A 21,231-nucleotide genomic window follows, 5' to 3' on the forward strand; every position below is an offset into this window, starting at 1 on the left:
GTTCATTGTGTTTGACCTAAGCAATGTGCCAAATGACAGGGATGACCTTTCATCTATGAAGTGTTAAAATGAGAGGGACATTGTATGGGTTTTCGGATGGGCGTGGGGTAGGTTCGAGTTTTAATGGCCACTTACAATGGGGAAAAAGGCCTTTTGGTACATGTATGAATGCACAGACAGACCCTGAACCTTGTATTTTGATGATTTAAGCAAGTTAGGGAACTAGGTGGTTCAAAGTTCTAATACATATACCAAAGCCCTTTTCCCCCTTACGAGGGAGGTAGCCAAAAAATAAAGGCATAAAAACCACTGCCATCCATTCCATCACCACACAGTCCACCTCCATCCACCCTCCTCCCTCCCTCTTTTCTTGTATTCTCCTGGATGACATGTCATCTTGCAACTCACCTACTGCCTTGGGTCAGAAGAAGTGTTGCAAGACACAACACATCCACAGCAAGTCCGCTTCATTAAATCGTCAACTTTCCTCTCTGTCCCCTCATGCAGAAATGGAGAAGACAGGGAGAAATCCCTTCAGGCTGCATCAATTTATTTTTCATACATACTCCCTCACCCCCCATCCTCCACCCACAACCATTCTCCATGACCCTATCTTCTATCCTCTCCCGTCCTTCCTCAACAGAAATTCCCCTCTTTCCCAGTGCCACTTTCACCCCATCCATCCATCTCATCCTTGGTTACCCCCTCATGTTCACTCCTTCCACCTCTGCCTTCCACAACTCTTTTACTAATCTTTCTTCATTCATTCTTTCCATGTGTCCAAACCATCCCAATACTCTTTCATGAACCCTATCTCCCAACTACCTTTCCACCCCTGTTCTCCTCCTCACCTTCTCATTTCTTACTCTATCCAGCCTAGTAACCCTTATCTTACCTCTCAGGCACCTCATCTCAAACACAATAGCAAAAATTTGTGAAAGAGTTGTCAGAAACACATGGGTTAAATACCTGGAAGAAAAATCTATTCTGAACCCAAAATCAATTTGGATTCAGACAGGGAGATCATGTACAACAAATTTGATCTGCTTTTACTCAAGATTAATAGACACAATACAAGAAAGAGATGGATGGGCGGACTGTGCTTTTCTGGACCTGCGAAAGGCATTCGATAAGGTACCACATAGGAAACTAATAAATAAGATAGAGTCAAAAGATGGCATCAGAGGAAAATTATTGGAATGGATGAAAGACTTTCTGATTGGGAGGAAAATGAGAGTTGTAATTAGAGAAAAATTCTCCAACTGGGAAGAAGTAAAAAACAGTGTCCCGCAAGGATCAGTACTTGCCCCGATCATGTTCGCCGTATACATTAATGACATGAATGAAGGCGTGGAGTGCTATATGAATTTCTTTGCAGATGATGCAAAATTACTGAAGAAGGTAAAAACGGAAGAGGACTGCAACTCATTGCAACACGATCTAGAATTGGACTCATAAGTGGGAAGTAAAATTTAATATAAAGAAATGCAGTATAATGGAATTTGGAAAGAGTAAAAACAGAATATCAAAAGATTACAGAATTGGGGAAGAAAAAATAAAAAAGCAAACTTGGAAAAAGATCTTGGAGTGATGATGGGAAAGGACATGAAACCAGATAAGCATATAAATAAAATATTTGGAGAAACCTACAACTTATTGAGGTCAATCAAAGTGGTATTTGCTTATATGGATGAAGAAATAATAAAGAAAATACTAACTACACTAATAAGACCAAAACTTGAGTACGCAGCATCACTTTGGACACCCAGTACCAAAAAGAATATTACGAAACTAGAAAGATTACAAAGAGCGACAACCAAACTAGCACTGACTCTCGCCGAACTAATATATGAGCAAAGACTGTACAAATTGAATCTACCAACTCTGGAACAAAGAAGAGAAAGAGGAGATCTGCTGACTACAGAATAATGAAAGGAATGGAAGTTTTAGACAGGAAGAACTTGTTAGTGTGGGACAACGGTAAAACGAGAGGACATGGAAAAAACTGAAAAAGGATAGTTATAGAAAAAAACTTGAAAAGGAGCAGTTTCCCACACAGAGCGATAAATACATGGAACAAATTAGACAACAAAACAGTATGTGCAAACACTATACAAGATTTTAAGATAAAACTTGATGCGGAGAGATACGAAGATGGGTCACCACGAGCATAGCTCCCCTTCCGTATATTACAACTAGGTAAATACATTCAAACTCCTCTCTTCCACTGTTATGTTTCATGTTACTGCACCATGCACTGCTGTCAGCCTTTATATCTTTACAGTTATTTAGATTTTTGTGGTAAGGCAGATATGTGAAATGGCTTTAGCAAAAGGTAAGGATGTTTTTTGGGCCTTTATGGATTTGAAAAAGGATTATGACAGGGTATTAAGGCACTGTAGGAGGTTTTGCAGATATATGGGATTGGGGGAAAGCTGTTAAGGGGAGTCGAGAGTTTTTATGAGAGTAATAGAGCTTGTGTTAGAATGGGGAAAGGAGAGAGTGAGTGGTTTGAGGTAAAGGTAGGACTGTGCCAGGAATGTGTTATCATGGCATGGCTTTTCAATGTATACATAGATGGGGTGATACAGGTGGTAAAGGTGAGGGTAATGGGCAGGGGACTGGAGATGGTTAAGAAAATGGGGGTAAAGTGGGAGGTGAGCCAGTTTTTGTTTGCTGACGACACTGCAGTTGTGGCAGGGTCAGAGGAGGGATTAAGAGTTAGTGACGGGGTTTGGAAAGGTATGTGATAGGAGAAATTTAAAGGTAAATGTGGATAAAATCAAGGTGATGGAATATACAAAGGTAGAGGATGGCAGTGAGTTGAAAGTAAGTCTAAAAGAAGAGAGGATGAAGGAAGTGGATAGCTTTTGGTATTTGGGGACACATGTGGCAGGAAAGGGAGGAATGGAGATAGAGGTAAATTATAGATTGATAGAAGTAAGAAAATGCCTTGGGGGGGAATTAAGAAGTGTCATGAGAAATGGGCATATGGGAATGGATGCAAAGAGGAGATTATATGAAGGGGTGATTGTGCCGACATCATTTATGGGGCAGACTTGGAATTTAAGAGGCAGAGATTAAGTGTGTTTAAGATGAAATGTCTGAGAAGTATGGTAGGGGTTATTAGGTTAGAGTAGAAACGAGGAGGAGAGCAGGAGTGGAAAAGGAGATGGCAGGTAGAGCTGATTAAAGATTATTGGAATGGTTTGGACACATGGAAAGAATGGGTGATGAAAGATTAGTAAAAGAGGTGTGGAAGGCAAAGGTGGGGGGAGTAAGCTTGAAGGGACAACTAAGGAAAACTTATTGGATATAGGGTAAGGTTTCATGTATTTGCATAATTTTGAAATGCAATGGATGGGGTGTTGAGAAAGAGGGGAATGCCTGTTGAGCAAGAAAGGGAGAAGGCAGGAGATAGGGACGAGTGGAGAGTGTGTATAGAGGATAGTGTTATGCAAGGAAAGGAGGGGTGGGGGATTAGGGGTTGTTTTTGTGTGAATGATATTTTGATGCAGTCTGAAGGGATTTCTCCCCATCTCCTCTATTTCTGTGTGAGGGGACACCAATTAAGTGAAGCAGCCTTGCTGTGGATGTTCTGTGTCCTGTTACATTGCTTCTGACCCAGGGCAGTGGGTAGGATACAGGGATGACTTGTCATCCCTGAGGAGTCAAAACATACTCCACTCCCAATCACCACCACCCCCTCCCTCTTTTCTTGGATCCTCCTGGATGACGGGTCATCCCTGCATCTTGCCCACTACCCTGGGTCAGAAGCAATGTAGCAAGACACAGCACATCCAAAACAATGTTGCTTCATTTAATCAGCAACCCCCTCTCCTACCCCTCATGCAGTAAAAGAGAAGACTGGGAGGAATCCCTTCGGGCTGCATCGAAATATCACTCGTACATTCTCCCATCTCCCACCCACACCCTTCCATGCATCACAGCATCATCCATACACAACTATTCTCCACTCACGCCCTGTTTTGTGTGTGTGTATATATATATATAAAGAACCCTGAAATTCTAGGCCTCGCTTATGATGCACATAGAACTTTCTGACCCAGGCAATGGAGCCAGGAAACAGGGATGACCCTTCACTCACAAGGTACTAAGATGAGGATGAGAGTGGAATGGGTGGGAATAGGTGTATACCTTAGCTGCCTACCTCCCTTTTAAGGGGGAAGAAGCCTTCGGTATATTATATAGAAAACTTTCAGCCCACATATCAAAGACCTAACAGCAAAATTCATCAAGAAAACAAACCCACAGACTACACAAATACAAGATCTACAGACCAGCTATACCATGAAATTAATGCCCTCAAAGTCAAAGATCACATTGACATGAGAGGCACATAAACACTTGCTGCAGCCTCCACAAACACCGAACCAACACAGATTAGGCCAGGCCATGGATTCAGTGTTCCAGATGCAACCTTTGTACAGAGGACACAGAATATCTCGTGCTACAATGCCCCACACAGTACATCTTCCTTGGGTGACTTGTGGACCCACCCGGAGGCTATTACCTTTTGGCTGAAGGCTATGGGTCATCTGCAAGAGAGACCAGGGTCAATGAATTTAATTATTTTATTTTTTCATTTTATTTAATTTGTTTATTTTATTTTATTTTATTTTTATTTTTATTTTTCTCTCTTAAAGGGGACAGACATTTTATTAAGTCATATTTTCCATCAGGCAAACCTGTGTTTTATCGAGGACCTCCAGAGGCAAAGACAGGTTCAGTGGGTGAAACCATCGGGTTTGAATGTGAGGCTAACACTGACGAACTTCTTGATGTGGCATACATTTGGCGCCACAATAACCTTCGTATTGAGCTTGACGACACCAATTACATCAAAGAGAAAGCCTATAGGGAGGTAAGGTTAACGTTAATGTCCTGAATATAGGGTTCAAACCTTGACTGAATAAAATCTTAATGCTAGAAGGGTAAGAATCATCACTTGTAGATACACCGGAATTTATCTATATATACAGTATTTATGGTACAATTAAAGGATTCTGGAATTGCTTCTTGATAAAGTTGTGTATGGTATTGTCTTATATTTATTTTCATTTTGCTAGGGTTACGACTACGAGTACCTTGCTTACCAGAGGCGGAAGGAAATGCATGTAAGTTAATCAAGAGTTGCCTTGAGATTCACAATATGGAAAACCTTCAGCCCCACAGATGCTGCCAGTGGTCTGCAGGTTTTCCCACAGATCTCTCAAACATTACTATTATCTGTGTTGTATTAACATGGGAATCTTTATATGTCTCCAGTTGAAAGTGATAGTGGGCAGGAAGCAATTGCCAGTTGTCTTCTCCAAATGTGGGAAAGTCTAAGAAATACAGCTGAAGTTGATAGAGATCTTGGGCCAAGTCTGGAGACAGAGTATAAGCCCGTCAGGGCAGCACTTCCTGATGGAGGCAAGGGAGTTGATGGGTTTTGAAACAACAACTTTACTGTCCATCTTGCAAGCACCCTTCATTGGTTCCTGCATGTAAATTTTATATAACTTACATAGATTGACCAAAATATTTACATAGTTGAATTAGATGAGTGCATTGGTATTTGATTAGGATATTGTAAAGATACGTGTGGCGTAACATACAGTGCTCGACAAAAGTTCGCGGCGCCTCAGCGAATCTAAACAAAAATGCACAAAAATGTAATTAATCATTATATTTATTGGATTTTTACTCACCTAATACTTGGTTGGGAGTCCTTTGCGCTTTAACACAGCCTCAAGACGACGTGGAAGTGAAGCAGCTAGGTTGTGGAGGGTTGTAGGCTCAAAATTATCCCAGATTTCCTGAATGGCTGCCTCGAGCTTGGGTATAGAGCTGACGTCTTTGCCTTGTAACCTCTTCTTTATAATGTGCCACAAATTTTCAATTGGGTTCAAATCAGGGCTATTACCTGGCCAGTCCTTTATAAAGTTCACTTCACAGTCGTTGAGCCAAGTAGTGATGGATTTAGCAGTGTGGCAGGGGGCACAGTCCTGCTGAAAAACTGTGGCACCTGTTTTTTCAAATGATTCAGGTAAATTTTCACACAGAAGCTCCAAGTACACGTTTTGGTTCACTTTTAAGTTCTTGGGTAACCCTACTAATGACCCCAAGCCCTTGCCGCTGAAACAGCCCCACACCATTAAAGTATCAGGGAATTTGACAGTACCCTTGACGTACTGAGGGTCAAGCGGGTCACTTCCATGTCGCCGGTACACCTTTGCACCACGGTTACAGGTGACACTGAAGGTGGCCTCGTCAGACCACAAAACGTCAAGCCAGTCGTCCTCAGTCCAGTGAGAGTATTTCTTGGCAAATTCAATCCTTCTGGCTTTCTGCTTCTTGGTGACAAGTGGCTTAGCAACAGGCTGGTGACTCACGTACCCAAGCTCATGCACCCTTTGTGACACTGTCCTCACAGACACCTCACCAAACACCCCATGGTTCTGTTCCCTAGTGGCATCTCCTCGTAAGACAGCAAGGGTAGTGAAGGAACAGAACCCTGGGGTGTTTGGTGAGGTGTCTGTGAGGACAGTGTCACGAATGGTGCATGAGCTTGGGTACGTGAGTCACCAGCCTGTTGCTAAGCCACTTGTCACCAAGAAGCAGAAAGCCAGAAGGATTGAATTTGCCAAGAAATACTCTCACTGGACTGAGGACGACTGGCTTGACGTTTTGTGGTCTGACGAGGCCACCTTCAGTGTCACCTGTAACCGTGGTGCAAAGGTGTACCGGCGACATGGAAGTGACTCGCTTGACCCTCAGTACGTCAAGGGTACTGTCAAATTCCCTAATACTTTAATGGTGTGGGGCTGTTTCAGCGGCAAGGGCTTGGGGTCATTAGTAGGGTTACCCAAGAACTTAAAAGTGAACCAAAACGTGTACTTGGAGCTTCTGTGTGAAAATTTACCTGAATCATTTAAAAAAACAGGTGCCACAGTTTTTCAGCAGGATGGTGTCCCCTGCCACACTGCTAAATCCATCACTACTTAGCTCAACGACTGTGAAGTGAACTTTATAAAGGACTGGCCAGGTAATAGCCCTGATTTGAAACCAATTGAAAATTTGTGGCACATTATAAAGAAGAGGTTACAAGGCAAAGACGTCAGCTCTATACCCAAGCTCGAGGCAGCCATTCAGGAAATCTGGGATAATTTTGAGCCTACAACCCTCCACAACCTAGCTGCTTCACTTCCACGTCGTCTTGAGGCTGTGTTAAAGCGCAAAGGACTCCCAACCAAGTATTAGGTGAGTAAAAATCCAATAAATATAATGATTAATTACATTTTTGTGCATTTTTGTTTAGATTCGCTGAGGCGCCGCGAACTTTTGTCGAGCACTGTAAGCTTACAGATATTTGAAGATAATCATTTTCTTTTCATTGCAGCATTCCATGACCCTGTCTGAAACAAACAAGGAGAATTACTACCAGGGGTACATTTCGAAAAGGGAACCACCATACCAGAGGGTAGTTATTTCTCAGTTGCTCTATCTTAACAATATAGTTCCTTTTTTCTTGTATGTATGTATGTGTGTGTAATCATACTCTCTATTTTGTTAGCATAAACCATACAATTTATGCAGTTATATGATATTGATCATTTCCCCCAGACATTAGATATATGTAAGATAGTTTTGTTTTCTTATACTTTATGTGTGTGTGTAATCATACTCTCTATTTTGTTGGCATAAACCATACAATTTATACAGTTATATGATATTAGTTATTTCCCCTAGACATTAGATATATAGAAAATAGTTTTGTTTTCTTATATTTTGTCACATATGAGCATATATGAAGCCACAAGTCTCTTTCAAGAAAGACATGAGGCAACATTTTAATTGATGATTATCTTTTTATAGGGTAGATTTGCAGGAGACCTGCTAATAGTTAATCTAACCTTGGAGGATGGTGGGGTTTATGAATGTGTGGCCAAGTCACCAGTTGCCAAAATTTCAGTGTTCACTGAGCTAACAATCCACGGACCCCCAGGATCTCCAGGTAGGTAAAAGACAATCATCATTGATAACATGATACAAACTGCAGTATCTCACCATCACTGTTATTTTGTATTTCACCATTCACTTTGTGTTTGCTTATTCTTGATGTGTGAATTTAAATGTTTCATGCATCCATCAGTTTATTTACACTGGTCAACCTACAGGTGGTGTTAGTGCAGTTGATTTAACAAGTACCACAGCAAGGGTTCGCTGGACGGATGGTGCAACTAATGGGAGACCAATTCAAACTTACAATATTGAAGGCCGAACTCACTGGACCAAACAATGGATATTAGCGGCAGAGAATATAACAGCTAAGGTAATGTAGCCATGATTTTTTTATGATTGGAGATAGGGATGCATAAGTTATAATTTACCAGGCATGAGAAATTTAAATATTTTTGTGAAGTTCTGAATATGTGTGTGTGTGTGCGCTTTGATTCAGACACCCCTTATGAATGAATGGACTTCCTGGATGAAGGGTCATCCCTTGTTGCCATGATGTTTGGGTCTGAGGCACAGTGCTTCTATAACAGGTTCTGAGTAGCCAGAATCTGAACATTTAGTCAGTCTATCTCTATACCAAAGGTTTTTTTTTTCCTTATAAGAGGTAGCAATTACCCTTATTTCCCTCATGTCTTTGTTCCTCATAGATAAAGGGTTATCTTTGTCTCCTGCCCACTGCCTGGGTTGGGAACAGTGCAGCAAAATACAGCCCATGCATGATGACCTCTCATTTCTCACTCTATCCAACCTTGTAACCCCTTCCATACTTCTCAGATATTTAACATGGAACATGAGAGAGGAAGAGAGAAGGAGTTTGAATGTGTTTGAGATGAAATGTCTGAGAAGTATGATAGGGGTTACTAGGCTAGATAGAGTAAGAAATGAGGAGGTGAGGAGGAGAACAGGGCTGGAAAGGGAACTGGGAGATAGGGTTGATGAAAGGGTATTAGGATGGTTTGGACACAAGGAAAGAATGAGTGAAGAAAGATTAGTAAAAGAAGTATGGAAGGCAGAGGTGGAAGGAGTGAATATGAGGGGGCGTCCTAGGATGAGATGGATGGATGGGGTGAAAGGGGCATTACAAAAGAGAGGAATGTCTGTTGAGGAAGGACAGGAGAGGACAGAAGATAGGGGTGAATGGAGAGGGGTTGTGTATAGAAGATGCTATGATGCATGAAGGGGAGTCGGTGGAGGGTGGGGAGTTATGTGTGAGAAGAAAATTGACGCAGCCCAAAGGGATTTCTCCCCGTCTTCTCCTTTTCTGCATGTGGGGACGGAGAGGGGGTGGTCGCCGAATTTATGAAGCGGCCTTGCTGTGGATGCGCTGTGTCTTGCGACACTGCTTCTGACCCAGGGCAGTGGACAGGATGCAGTGATGACCCGTCATCCAGGAGGTGCCAAGATAAGAAGGAGGGTGGAGGGGAGTGGAATATATAGGAAATGGAACGGATGGGAGTGGTTTCTGTGCCTTTTTCTTTGTGGCTACCACCCATGTAGGGGGAAAAAGCCATTGGTACATGTATGTATGCCTCTCTTAAATTCCAAGTCTCTTCACCATACAGTGTTGTAGGCACCAGCATCCCATCATATAATCTTCTCTTTGGATCCATTCCCAGATGTTTATTTCTCATGACACTTTAATCCCCTAAGATTGATTCTCTCAATCTACAATTTACCTTCACCCTCATTCCTCCCTTTCCTGCCACATGTGACCCCAAATACCTAAAACTGTCTACTTCCTCCAGCCTCTCTTCTTCAAGACTTACTTCTAACTCACTGCTGTCCTATCACCTTACTTTTATCCACATTTACCTTCAACTATCTCTGGACACATACCTTCCAAAACTCAGTAACTTTCTCAATCCTTCCTTAATCCATGTCTGCCATACTTTTTGGGTCAGAGTCAGTGCAGTAATGCACAATGCTTCTATAACCAAGCCTGAGTAGCCAGAGTCTATGGACATAATAGTCTGTCTATTGATATACAAAGGTCTTTTTCCCCCATACCAGAGAGGTAGCCAAAGTCAAAAGGCATTTACCCATCCCCACAAATTTGACTTAGGATGACGGTTCAACCTATTTAGCATATTTTTGTGTTACTTTTCAGATATTGGATCCTTCAAATGGACGAAATGAGTACCAGTTGACAGAGGTACTCTCACCATGGTCCATCTACGAGTTCAGAGTTCAGGCAGTAAATTCACTAGGTCGAGGATATTGGTCAGCGGCTTCCCCTCAGGTCAGTTGTTTAGTTATCATGTGTGTTACGAACATTTTAGGTTTATATGTGATATGTTGATAGAAGGTAACAAATGGGGTCCCATACAGATGTGAAGGAGGATATCAGGAAAGTTTAAGAGTGAAAAGAAGGGTTAGGAAGAAATGTATGATCACTTGTAAATTTTATCCTGACCCATGTTATCCCTAGAGACTAGGGCCATGTATCATTCATTCTTTTTTACTCTGAGTTATAATAAACACAGAAAACGTGATCAAACCAGTTCACAGAATCTGGGGCTAACTTATGTACAACTACAAAAAAAAACATATATATAATCAAGACACCATGCCACCCGCCCTTCTCTCTCTCTCTCTCTCGCTCTGTCTCTCTTTCTATCTCACTATCTCTCTTTTACTTTCTTAAACTGATTATATTATGATTATATGTATTTGCAGGCCAACACACGACCAGATCGTCCATTTGTCCACCCAACCAACATTGGTGGTGGTGGAGGCAGAACAGGAGACCTCACAATTACTTGGGATGTAGGTATTCAAATATCTTTATTCCAAGTGTGGGTATTATGTTGCTATCTTCATGTTAACGATTGCCTTTAATGAAGTTAATGGCGACTAAAATGTACTTTTTTTTTTTTTTTTGTCATAGACAATTTTGAATGTATACTTAATCACATTAGCCCTTTTACTCATTAAAGTGGGTATGCTTGTATTTTGTAACCTGGTGCTTTGAAGGAACGTTCTGTGCATATCCTTTTATTTTACAGCCCTTACCAAAAGAGCACCAGAATGCCCCAGGTGTATATTATAAAGTATTTTGGCGACGCCTTGACCAGCATCCAAAAGAACAGTTCCAGAACGAGGTTTTGCACTCACGTGGCAATATTGGACTTCATGTAGTAACTGTTGATCCAGAGAAGTACTTCTACACCAAATATGAAGTTAAAGTGCAGGTGAGATACTTTCACAATTGTAAACTTTATGATCTGGGCCATGGAAGTAGTGAAACATTTTTAGCTTTTCTTTCACTCCATAGTACTGTCATCACTTAGGAATGTATGTCTACATTCCATTTTCTGACCAGTTTCATCCTAGCGGATTTCATAAAAGCCACAGATTTTGATGATTAATGGTGACTTGATATGTCTCCCTGTCTGGGGTATTGGCTGCTTGTTATTATGAGGTTAAAATTGCTCAGTAGCATTGGCTGTATGTTATTGTGAGATTAAAATTGCTCATTAGCATGCATCCCCTTGTGCAGAAAAAGAGAAGACGGAGAAATCCCTTCAGTTTGTGTCAGAATATTATTCGCACATAAGCAACCCCTATCCCCCATCCCTCTCTTCCTTGTGTAACTGTATCATCTGTACACATTCTCCACTCATCCCTGTCTCTTGCGTCTCCCTTCCTTGCTCAACAGACATTCCCCTTTTGCTCAACACACCCTTCACCCCATCCATCTCATCCTCAGTTGTCCCCTCAAGTTCACTCCCGCCACCTCTGTCTTTGACAGCTCTTTTACTAATCTTTTATCTCTCTTTCCATGTGTCCAAACCATCCCAATAATCTTTCATTAACCCTATCTGCCATTTCCTTTTCCATTCCTGTTCTCCTCCTCGCTTCCTTGTTTCTCACTCCATCCAACCTTGTAACCCGTACCATACTTATCAAAACATTTCATTTCAAACACATTTAAACTTTTCCTCTCTGCCTCTCTTAAATTCCAAGTCTGCCCCATACTATGAGATATAGTCTCCTTGTATCTTTTTTGTAGGCTTGGAATAGTATGGGTCCAGGAAACATCAGTGAGCCTGTGGAGATTTATTCAGCAGAGGACATGCCCCAGGTGCAGCCTACAGAAGTCAGTGCAATGCCATACAATGCCACCTCACTTAACATTACGTGGCTGCCTATTGAGGCCACCAGGGAGAACATCAGAGGAAAACTTATTGGATATAGGGTAAGGTTTCATGTATTTGCATAATTTTGAAATGAGGCATTTGTAAGTGTTTGGACATAGTAACTAGACCTTATGTTTGTTGTGTATATTACAAATATATGTAGAAGGGAGACATCTGTTGAAAGTGATCAAAAGTTATGTGATTAGTAGGGCATGTGTGAAGGTGCTGAGGTGGTTTGGGCACATGGAAGGAAAGACTAGCATAATGAGTGGAAAGCAAAAGTGGATGGAGTGAACTTTAGAGGAAGACTGAGAATAAGATGGATTGATGAGGTGAAGGCTCTTGGATGTATGTGGAATTTCAATTGTGCAGGCAAGAGAGAGTGGAAAAAATTGGAGTGAATGGAGGCTGATAATGGAAGAATGAAGCAATAATGTGCCTTAAAGTGATGTTCTCATGTGAGTTATTTATTGCAGGGATGACCCGTCATCCAGGAGGTGCTAAGATAAGAGGGAGGGTGGAGGGGAGTGGAGTGTATTTAGGGATGGAATGGGTGGGAATGATTTTATACCTTTTTCTTTTTGGCCACCTCCCTTGTAAGGGGGAAAAAGCCTTGGTATACGTATGTATGTATTTTATTTTGTTTTATTTATTTGCCTGTATAGTTCCACTGTACAAGAGAAAAGGGGACAAGTGTTAGTGTAGTAGTTTCAGAGGGATCAGTTTGTTGAGTGTTGTTGGGAAGGTTGATGGGAGGGTCTTGATTGAGAGGATTAGGAGAGGAACAGAGGGAGTAATTGGTGAGAAACAGTATAGATTTAGGGTAGGTAGGGGTTGCATAGATCATATTTTTTGATAAGGCAGATAATGTGAGAAAGCTTTAGGAAAAGGTAAAGATACTTTTTGGGCCTTTATGGAACATAAGAGAGGAGGAGTTTGAATGTGTTTGAGATAGGTGCCTGAGAAGTATGATAAGTAATACTAGGATGGACAGAGTGAGAAATGAGGAGGTGAGGAGGAGAATGGGGGTGGAATGAGAGATGGGAGATAGGGTTGATGAAAGAGTATTAAGATGGTTTGTACACATGAAAAGAATGAGTGAAAAAAGACTAGTAAAAGAGGTGTGGAAGGCAAAGGTGGAAGGAGTGAACATGAGGGGTCAACCTAGGATGAGATGGATGGATAGGGTAAAAGGGGTATTGGGAAAGAGAGGAATGTCTGTTGAGGAAGGATGGGAGAGGACAGAAGATAGGGGTGAATGGAGAATGGTTGTGTATGGATGATGCTGTGATGCATGAGGTGGAGTGGGTGGGGGATGGAGGGTGAAGGAGTATTTGTGAGAAACAAATTGACACAGCCTAAAGGGATTTCTCCCCATCTTCTCTTTTTCTGCATAAGGGGACGGAGAGGGGGGTTACCAATTTAATGTGCTGTGTCTTGCGACACTGCTTCTGATCCAGGGCAGTGGGTGAGATGCAGGGATGACCTGTCAACCAGGAAGTGCCAAGATAAGAGGGTGGAGAGGAGTGGAGTATGTTAGGGGTGGAATGGGTGGGAGTTGTTTTTATGCCTTTGTTATTTTATGGTTACTTCCCTTATAAGGGGGGAAAAGTCTTTGGTATATCTATGTATTATTATTATTTTTTTTTTTTTTTTTTTTTTTTTTTTTTTTTTTTTTTCTTTCTTTCTTTCTGAGTGGATGGGAAAGGGGGTTCAATACAGTGAAGGTGGGAGTAAATCATCTCCAGCTGTCAGTCCCTACTATAGAAAAACTATACCTTCCTGCAGGGCAGTGGACAAGGTGCTAAGATAAGAGGGAGGGTGGAGGGGTGTGGAGTGTATTCAGGGATGGAATGGGTGGGAATGATTTTATGCCTTTTTCTTTTTGGCTACCCCCCTTGTAAGGGGTGAAAAGCCTTGGTATATGTATGTATGTATGGTTACCTTCCTGCATTGTTTTAGACCCAATCAATGTGGCTGGGTTAGGAAGCTGTTTTGTGCTGTTCTGAGATAGAAGGGGTAGTTGAATGGGTCTAGTTTATGATGAAGTTGTGTTGTATGGCTTGGTTAACCCCATAAAAAGGGGAAAGGATCTTCAGTATATGTATGTTTGGAGCCAAATGATCCTGATATGAAGGCACCACTCAGTGAAATCAATCTGGTGTTCTAAATCCAAGCTTTGATGGGTTTTTAGTGATGCTTATGAGTTCATTCATAAACTAAAACTTTGATTACAAATAAACCATACTTTCTTGTATTACTTTTCAGATCAAGTACTGGTTGCGAGATGGCAATGAGACAGATGCTATCGTTAGGCTCAAGCTGGGCACAAAACCTCATGGACTCATTGTGGGTCTCATTCCCAATACTTTCTACTGGATGCGTGTCATGGCTTACAACTCTGTGGGTTCTGGACCTGAAAGTGAGCGGTACTTGGGTAAGTGTTGTTATTATTATTATTATTATTATTATTATTATTGCAATATTATTACTGCGACACTGCTTCTGACCGAGGGCAGTGGAGACAAGGTGCAGGGATGACCCGTCATCCAGGAGGTGCTAAGATAAGAGGGAGGGTGGAGGGGTGTGGAGTGTATTCAGGGATGGAATGGGTGGGAATGATTTTATGCCTTTTCCTTTTTGGCTACCTCCCTTGTAAGGGGGAAAAAGCCTTGGTATATGTATGTATTATTATTATTATGTAAGAAAATGACAGTGATGAATGAGGAAAATGGAGAAGAAATAAGGAAAGATGAGGTGAAAGCAGTTATTAAAATGATGACAGCAGGTAAGGCACCCAGGTTGGATAGGTGCCATGAGGAGTGTCTAAAAAAGGGAGGTACACTGATGGTGGACTGGCTGGTGAGGTTGTTTAATGTTTGTCCCAAACAGGATAAAGTGCCGGAGGACTGGAGGAGTGCCTGTATAGTTCCATTTTATAAGGGAAAAAGGGGACATATGTGAGTGTAGTAGTTTCAGAGGGATCAGTTTTTTGAGTGTAGTTGGGAAGGCTTATGGGAGGGTTGATTGAGAGGATTAGGAGAGGAACAAAGAGAGTAATTGGTGATGAACAGTGGGTTTAGGACAGGTAGGGGTTGCATGGATCAGATTTTTGGGGCAAGACAGATGTGAAAAAACTATAGGAAAAGGTAAGGATGTAGTTTGGGCCTTTATGGATTTGGAAAATGCTTATGACAGAGTAGACAGGAAGGCACTGTGGGAGGTACTGCAGATATATGGGATAGGAGGAAAGCTTTTAAGAGCAGTTGAGTTTTTATGAGCATAGTAGGGCCTATGTTAGAATTAGAAATAGAGTGGGTGGTTTGAGGTAAAGGTGGGACTTCACCAGGGGTGCGTTATGTCGTCTAGGCTGTTCAATTTATACATGGATGGGGTAGTATGAAAGGTAAATACAAGGGTAATGGGAAGGGGATTGGAGATGGTTAAAGAAAATGGGAACTAAACCAGTTGTTGTTTGCTGACGACACTGCTTGTAGCAGAACCAGAGGAGGGATTAAGGAAGTTAGTGACAGAGTTTGGGAAGGTGTGCGAAAGAAGGAAGTTGAAGATAAATGTGGGTAAATTCAGGAGGTGCTAAGATAAGAGGGAGGGTGGAGGGGTGTGGAGTGTATTCAGGGATGGAATGGGTGGGAATGATTTTATGCCTTTTTCTTTTTGGCTACCTCCCTTGTAAGGGGGAAAAAGCCTTGGTATATGTATGTATGTAAATGAAAGGTGATGAGATTCACAAGAGGAGAAAGCGGCAGCAAATTGGAAGTGAGTATTAAAGGAGAGAGACTGGAGGAAGTGGATAGTTTTAGATATTTGGGTGTGAATGTGGTGGGAAAGGGAGGAGTGGAGGTGGAAGTAGAATGTAGATTGAGAGAAGCAAGTAAATGCCTTGGGTGATTAAAAAGTGTAATGAGAAATAGACATTTGGGAATGGATGCTGAGAGAAGATTATATGAAGGGGTGATTGTGCTGACAGCACTGTATGGGGCAGAAACATGGAACATAAGAGAGGAGGAGTTTATGTTTGAGATGAAATGCCTGAGAAGTATGGTAGGCTGGAAAGAGTGAGAAATGAAGTGAGGAGGAGAGCGGGAATGCAAAAGGAGTTGGGAGGTAGGGTTGGTGAAAGAGTATTGGGATGGTTTGGACACATGGAAAGAATGAGTAAAGAAAGATTAGTAAAAGAGGTGTGGAAGGAGTGAACATGAGGGGTCGACCAAGGATGAGATGAGATGGATGGGGTAAAAGGGGCGTTGGGAAAAAGGGGAATATCTGTTGGAAGGGAAGGAAGGGAAAATACAGAAGATTGGGTGTGAATGGAGAATGGTTTTGTATGGATGATACTGTGATGCATTGAAGGGAGTGGGTGGGGGTTGGGGGTTATATTTGAATGATATTTTGACACAGCCTGAAGCGATTTCTCTCCGTCTTCTCTTTTTCTGTATGAGGGGACAGAGAGGGGGATCACTAATTAAATAAAGAGGCCTTGCTGTGGATGTGCTGTGTCTTGCTACATTGCTTCTGACCCAGGGCAGTGGACAAGATGCAGGGATGACCCATCATCCAGGAGGTGCCAAGATAAGAGGGAGGGAGGGTTGGCGAATGGGAACGGAGTATGTGTGGATGGAATGGGTAGGAGTAGATTTTGTGCCTTTGTTTTTTGGCTACCTCCCTTGTAAGGGGGGAAAAAACCATTGGTATATGTAGGTGTGTATGATAGTATGTTTGAGAAGAGAAATGGATGTGTTAGCACTGAATGAAACTAAACTGAAAGGGAAAGATGAATTGGAGTTTAGAAATGTTGTAGATAGGGTTTCAGAAGCGTTAAGAGGGGTTAAGGCAGGGAAATGGTGGCATTGCTGGAAAGTGAATAGATACACAAGTGCATGATGGAAAGAAGTATATATATATATATATATAAAATAAACAGTATTTATAAAATATAATAAAACAATTCTTTTAGTTAAGTAAGAATAGAATAATTTTGTAAGTTGTTAGTGGAAACCATGTTTTTTCCTTACATCCAGAACGTACTTGGAGATACCCACCACTTACACCGCCCAATGCTGTACGAGTAGAGGACATCGACCCAAGCACTATCCGCGTTACCTGGCGAGGTGTGTCACCTACATCTTTGGAAGAGCCTCTGAATGGATACAAGGTAACAAAACTTCAGTTGTTGAAATACAATACAAAAATCAATACCTCATGTTTCACTTACTGGAACCCACAGCCCTGTAGTGACTTCAATTTCTCCCTCAGATCTCTGGGAAAGAATACTGATTTGATATCTGTGTTATATTAGTGTAGGACTGTTTCTGTGTCCTTGGCTTGTAGGAGTAGAAGGAGCAGAGTTGTGACCAGTTGTCAGCTCTCCTTGTGTATAAAGGTGGAGGAAATACATAGTTGATATTGAAAGGGATATCCAGAGATTGTCCATCTCATAGACCATTACTTACAGCTAAATTATCAGACACAAACACACACACACACACACACACACACACACACACACACACACACACACTCAGTCATTCACACATTCATTTACTCTCACACTGTTTGTCTCTCACACACACACACACACACACACACACACACACACACACACACACACACACACACACACACACACAACCTCCTCCCTCTCTTTCCCTCTGTCTCCTCTCTCTCTCTCTCTCCTCCCTTTCTCTCTCCTACTCTCTGTCTATCTTCTACCTGAATATGTAAGCTGCTAAAAGCCCTTTCCCCCTTTATGAGAGGATGGTCAATTCAAAGCATTTAGTCTGGTCTCGCCTGTCCCACACCTATCGAAATACCATTTGTCGTCCCTTCTGCATTAACTCCATGTGGATGAAGGGCAAGACACAACTCTTCCTCTGCAGGGTCCAACAGCTGAAACTGGTTTATCCCCACTGCGTTATAACATGGCAACCCTCCCCCTTCATCCACTTTAGAATTTAAAGAGCTGATCAATAGAAATCCCTTTGGGCCGTATCAATTTCTCATCTGTTTATGTCCCCTCTCCACTCATACTTGCCCTTTCCCTTCCTTGGTTAGCAGACATTCCTCTTTCACCCCCATCCATCTATCTCATTCACAATCTTTCCCTCCCAAGTTTACTCCATCTACAAACTCTTGATGAACATAAATGTTACTTTCCACTACATGGATAAGATGGTGAAAATAAAGTGATAGAATACCAGATCAACCCCAGAGTAGAATACGTGTCGCAGCAGTTTTGTCTCTGCATAAAGTGAAATATATAAACGTGATTGTACATGCATATATATACAAGAGCTCTTTCCCCCATACCAATTAAGGCATAATTCCTCTTCCACCTATTTTAACTCCACCCACTCCACTCCCATCCACCACTTCCCTCTTCAGAACTACCCACAGGTCTTGCGAGGGAGAAATTTTGAACTGTTGTTTGTGTATATTTTGTGTGGGAATTTGTCACCAGCTGGAAGTGGTAGGAGAGAAGAGCAGTTGTCAGCTATGTGTATGAAAAGGTATGATAAATACAGTTGAAGCTGCCAGAGATCTTGGGGTCAACTCCAGAGATTGAGTGTCCCCTTAGCACCTCCTAACAGAGGTTGACGGTTTTAGAAAATGGACAGGTTTGCTGACCATCATGCAGGATCACCACATGCAGCTATCTGTCATTAGCCTTGTCCATTGGTATTCTGTCCAAACCTCAAGGCAACATTGGTCAAATAATCTTCTTAGAGGAACTTCAGATTCTTTCAGGATTGTTATATCCACCAGCATTTGGGTTGTACATTCATTCACTGCATAATTTCAGATCAAAATTTGGGAGTCAGACCAGGACTTTGCCAAGGCCAACGAAACGGTCGTACGAATTGGATCCGAGCTTGAAGCGTACATCCACGACTTGACCCCAGGCAAGAGGTACAAACTTCGTGTGATGGCATTCTCAAGAGGAGGAGAAGGCAAGATGTCTTCACCACCGTGGGAATTCCAGATGGGTAAGTTGTTATTAGTGGTAGTAGTAATATAATTTTGTAACTTTGTCATTTGACATTTGTTTGATGAACAGGACTCAGGTGATCTTATTATGTCTGACCAGGACTTGACTCTTTCAGCACACATACCCAACTCGCCCACTGATTGTTTACCCACTCTCTCCCATTAAAATACGAGTGTCACATATGCACAGTTTCTTTATACATACCTATACCAAGGGTGAGGAGGAGAACAGGGGTGGAAAAGGAGCTGGGAGACAGGGTTGATGAAAGAGCATTAGGATGGTTTGGACACATGGAAAGAATGAGTGAAGAAAGACTAGTAAAAGAGGTGTGGAGGGAGTGAACATGAGGGGACGTCCTAGGATGAGGTGGATGAATGGGGTGAAGGGTGCTTTGGGGAAGAGGGGAATGTCTGTTGAGGAAGGACGGGAGAGGACAGATGACAGGGGTGAATGGAGAATGGTTGTATATGGATGATGTTGTGATTGCATGAGGTGGAATGGGCGGGTGGATGGGGGGTGAGATAGTATGTGTGAGCAAAATTTGACACGGCCCGAAGAGATTTCTCCCCGTCCTCTCATTTTATGCAATGGGGGGACGGAGAGGGGGGGTCGCCGATTTAATGAAGCGGCCTTGCTGTGTCTTGCGACACTGCTTCTGACCCAGTGCAGTGGACAAGGTGCAGGGATGACCCGTAATTCAGGAGGTGCTAAGATAAGAGGGAGGGTGGAGGGGTGTGGAGTGTATTCAGGGATGGAATGGGTGGGAATGATTTTATGCCTTTTTCTTTTTGGCTACCCCCCTTGTAAGGGGGGAAAAGCCTTGGTATATGCATGTATGTATGTATGTATACCAAGGGCTTTTCCCCCCTAATAAGGGAGGTAGCCAAAGTCAAAAGGCATAATTCTACTCCCACCCATTTCATCCGCACCCACTCCCTCCCTCCCTCTTTTCTTGGCTCCTCCTGGATGACAGGTCATCCTTGCATCTTGCCCATTGCCCTGGGTCAGAAGCAATGCAGTAGGATACATTACATTCACAGCAAGATTGCTTCATTTAATCAGTGACCCCCTTCATCCCCTTGTGCAGAAAAAGAGAAGACGTGGAGAAATCCCTTTGGGCTGCGTCAAACAGCCCTAACAGCACAGTAATTTACAAATAAAAAGATGCCCTAACTTGTACACTCTTACTTCCTTTCCTCCCATGAACCCATGAAGGAGTAGGGAGGGGGTAGTTAACTGTAGAGTTAGGGGAGCAAAAGTGTCATGGGAAATAGGTATCTAGGGATGGACACAAAAGAGAAGATCATATGAAGGGATGATTGTGCCTACAACACTGTATGAGACAGAGATTTGGAATGTAAGCATGGGAGGAAGAAGAAATATAAATGTGTTTGAGATGAAGTGTTAGAGAAGTATACCATAGCAAGAGATACAAAGATAAATAGAGTGAGAAATGCGGTGAGACATAGAGCAGAGGTGGAAAGGGAGCTGGCAAATAGGGTTGATCAAAGAATACTGGGATGTTTTGGGCACATGGAAAGATTGAGTGAAGAAGGACAAGCAAAAAAAGAGAACGGAAAGCAGATGAAGATGAAGTTAACTTGAGGGGAAGACTGAGAATTAGATGGAGGGTGAAGGGGCTTTAGGTATAAGGGGAATGTCAGTTGAACAGGGAAGGGAGAGGTCAGGAGATAGTTGTGAATAAAGAATGGTTGTGTATGGATGATAAATCAGTTGGGCTCTTAAGGGATTTATCCTTGTCTTCTCTAATTACGAAGCAGCCTTGCTGTGGATGCGCTGTGTCTTGCGACACTGCCTCTGACCCAGGGCAGTGGACAAGGTGGAGGGATGACCTGTCATCCAGGAAGTGCTAAGTTGAGAGGGAGGGTGGAGGGGTGTGGAGTGTATTCAGGGATGGAATGGGTGGGAATGATTTTATGCCTTTTCCTTTTTGGCTACCTCCCTTGTAAGGGGGAAAAAGCCTTGGTATATGTATGTATGTATGTTCTCTAATTACTTGTGACTGGACAAGGGAGGGAGGGTTATCCCCCAATTTAAGGA

General features: G+C 42.3%; 1 protein-coding gene across 3 annotated transcripts in view; it reads left to right on the top strand.

Moving 5' to 3' along the window:
* Cont (Contactin) overlaps positions 1–21,231 on the top strand; it is a 63,570-nt gene that overhangs the window by 34,803 nt on the left and 7,536 nt on the right. For all 3 annotated transcript variants that reach the window (XM_076201436.1, XM_076201438.1, XM_076201439.1), the window contains exons 14-25: positions 4,704–4,885; positions 5,091–5,138; positions 7,406–7,486; positions 7,882–8,020; positions 8,184–8,338; positions 10,133–10,264; positions 10,702–10,791; positions 11,031–11,216; positions 12,038–12,223; positions 14,433–14,601; positions 17,204–17,337; positions 18,985–19,168. In XM_076201436.1, coding sequence (XP_076057551.1) covers positions 4,704–4,885; positions 5,091–5,138; positions 7,406–7,486; positions 7,882–8,020; positions 8,184–8,338; positions 10,133–10,264; positions 10,702–10,791; positions 11,031–11,216; positions 12,038–12,223; positions 14,433–14,601; positions 17,204–17,337; positions 18,985–19,168 — 1,686 coding nt within the window. The remainder of the gene's footprint in view (positions 1–4,703; positions 4,886–5,090; positions 5,139–7,405; positions 7,487–7,881; positions 8,021–8,183; positions 8,339–10,132; positions 10,265–10,701; positions 10,792–11,030; positions 11,217–12,037; positions 12,224–14,432; positions 14,602–17,203; positions 17,338–18,984; positions 19,169–21,231) is intronic.

Source organism: Oratosquilla oratoria, chromosome 18 (genome assembly GCF_046742065.1).
Source record: "Oratosquilla oratoria isolate Oo_2021 chromosome 18, ASM4674206v1, whole genome shotgun sequence".
Lineage (NCBI taxonomy): Eukaryota > Metazoa > Arthropoda > Malacostraca > Stomatopoda > Squillidae > Oratosquilla > Oratosquilla oratoria.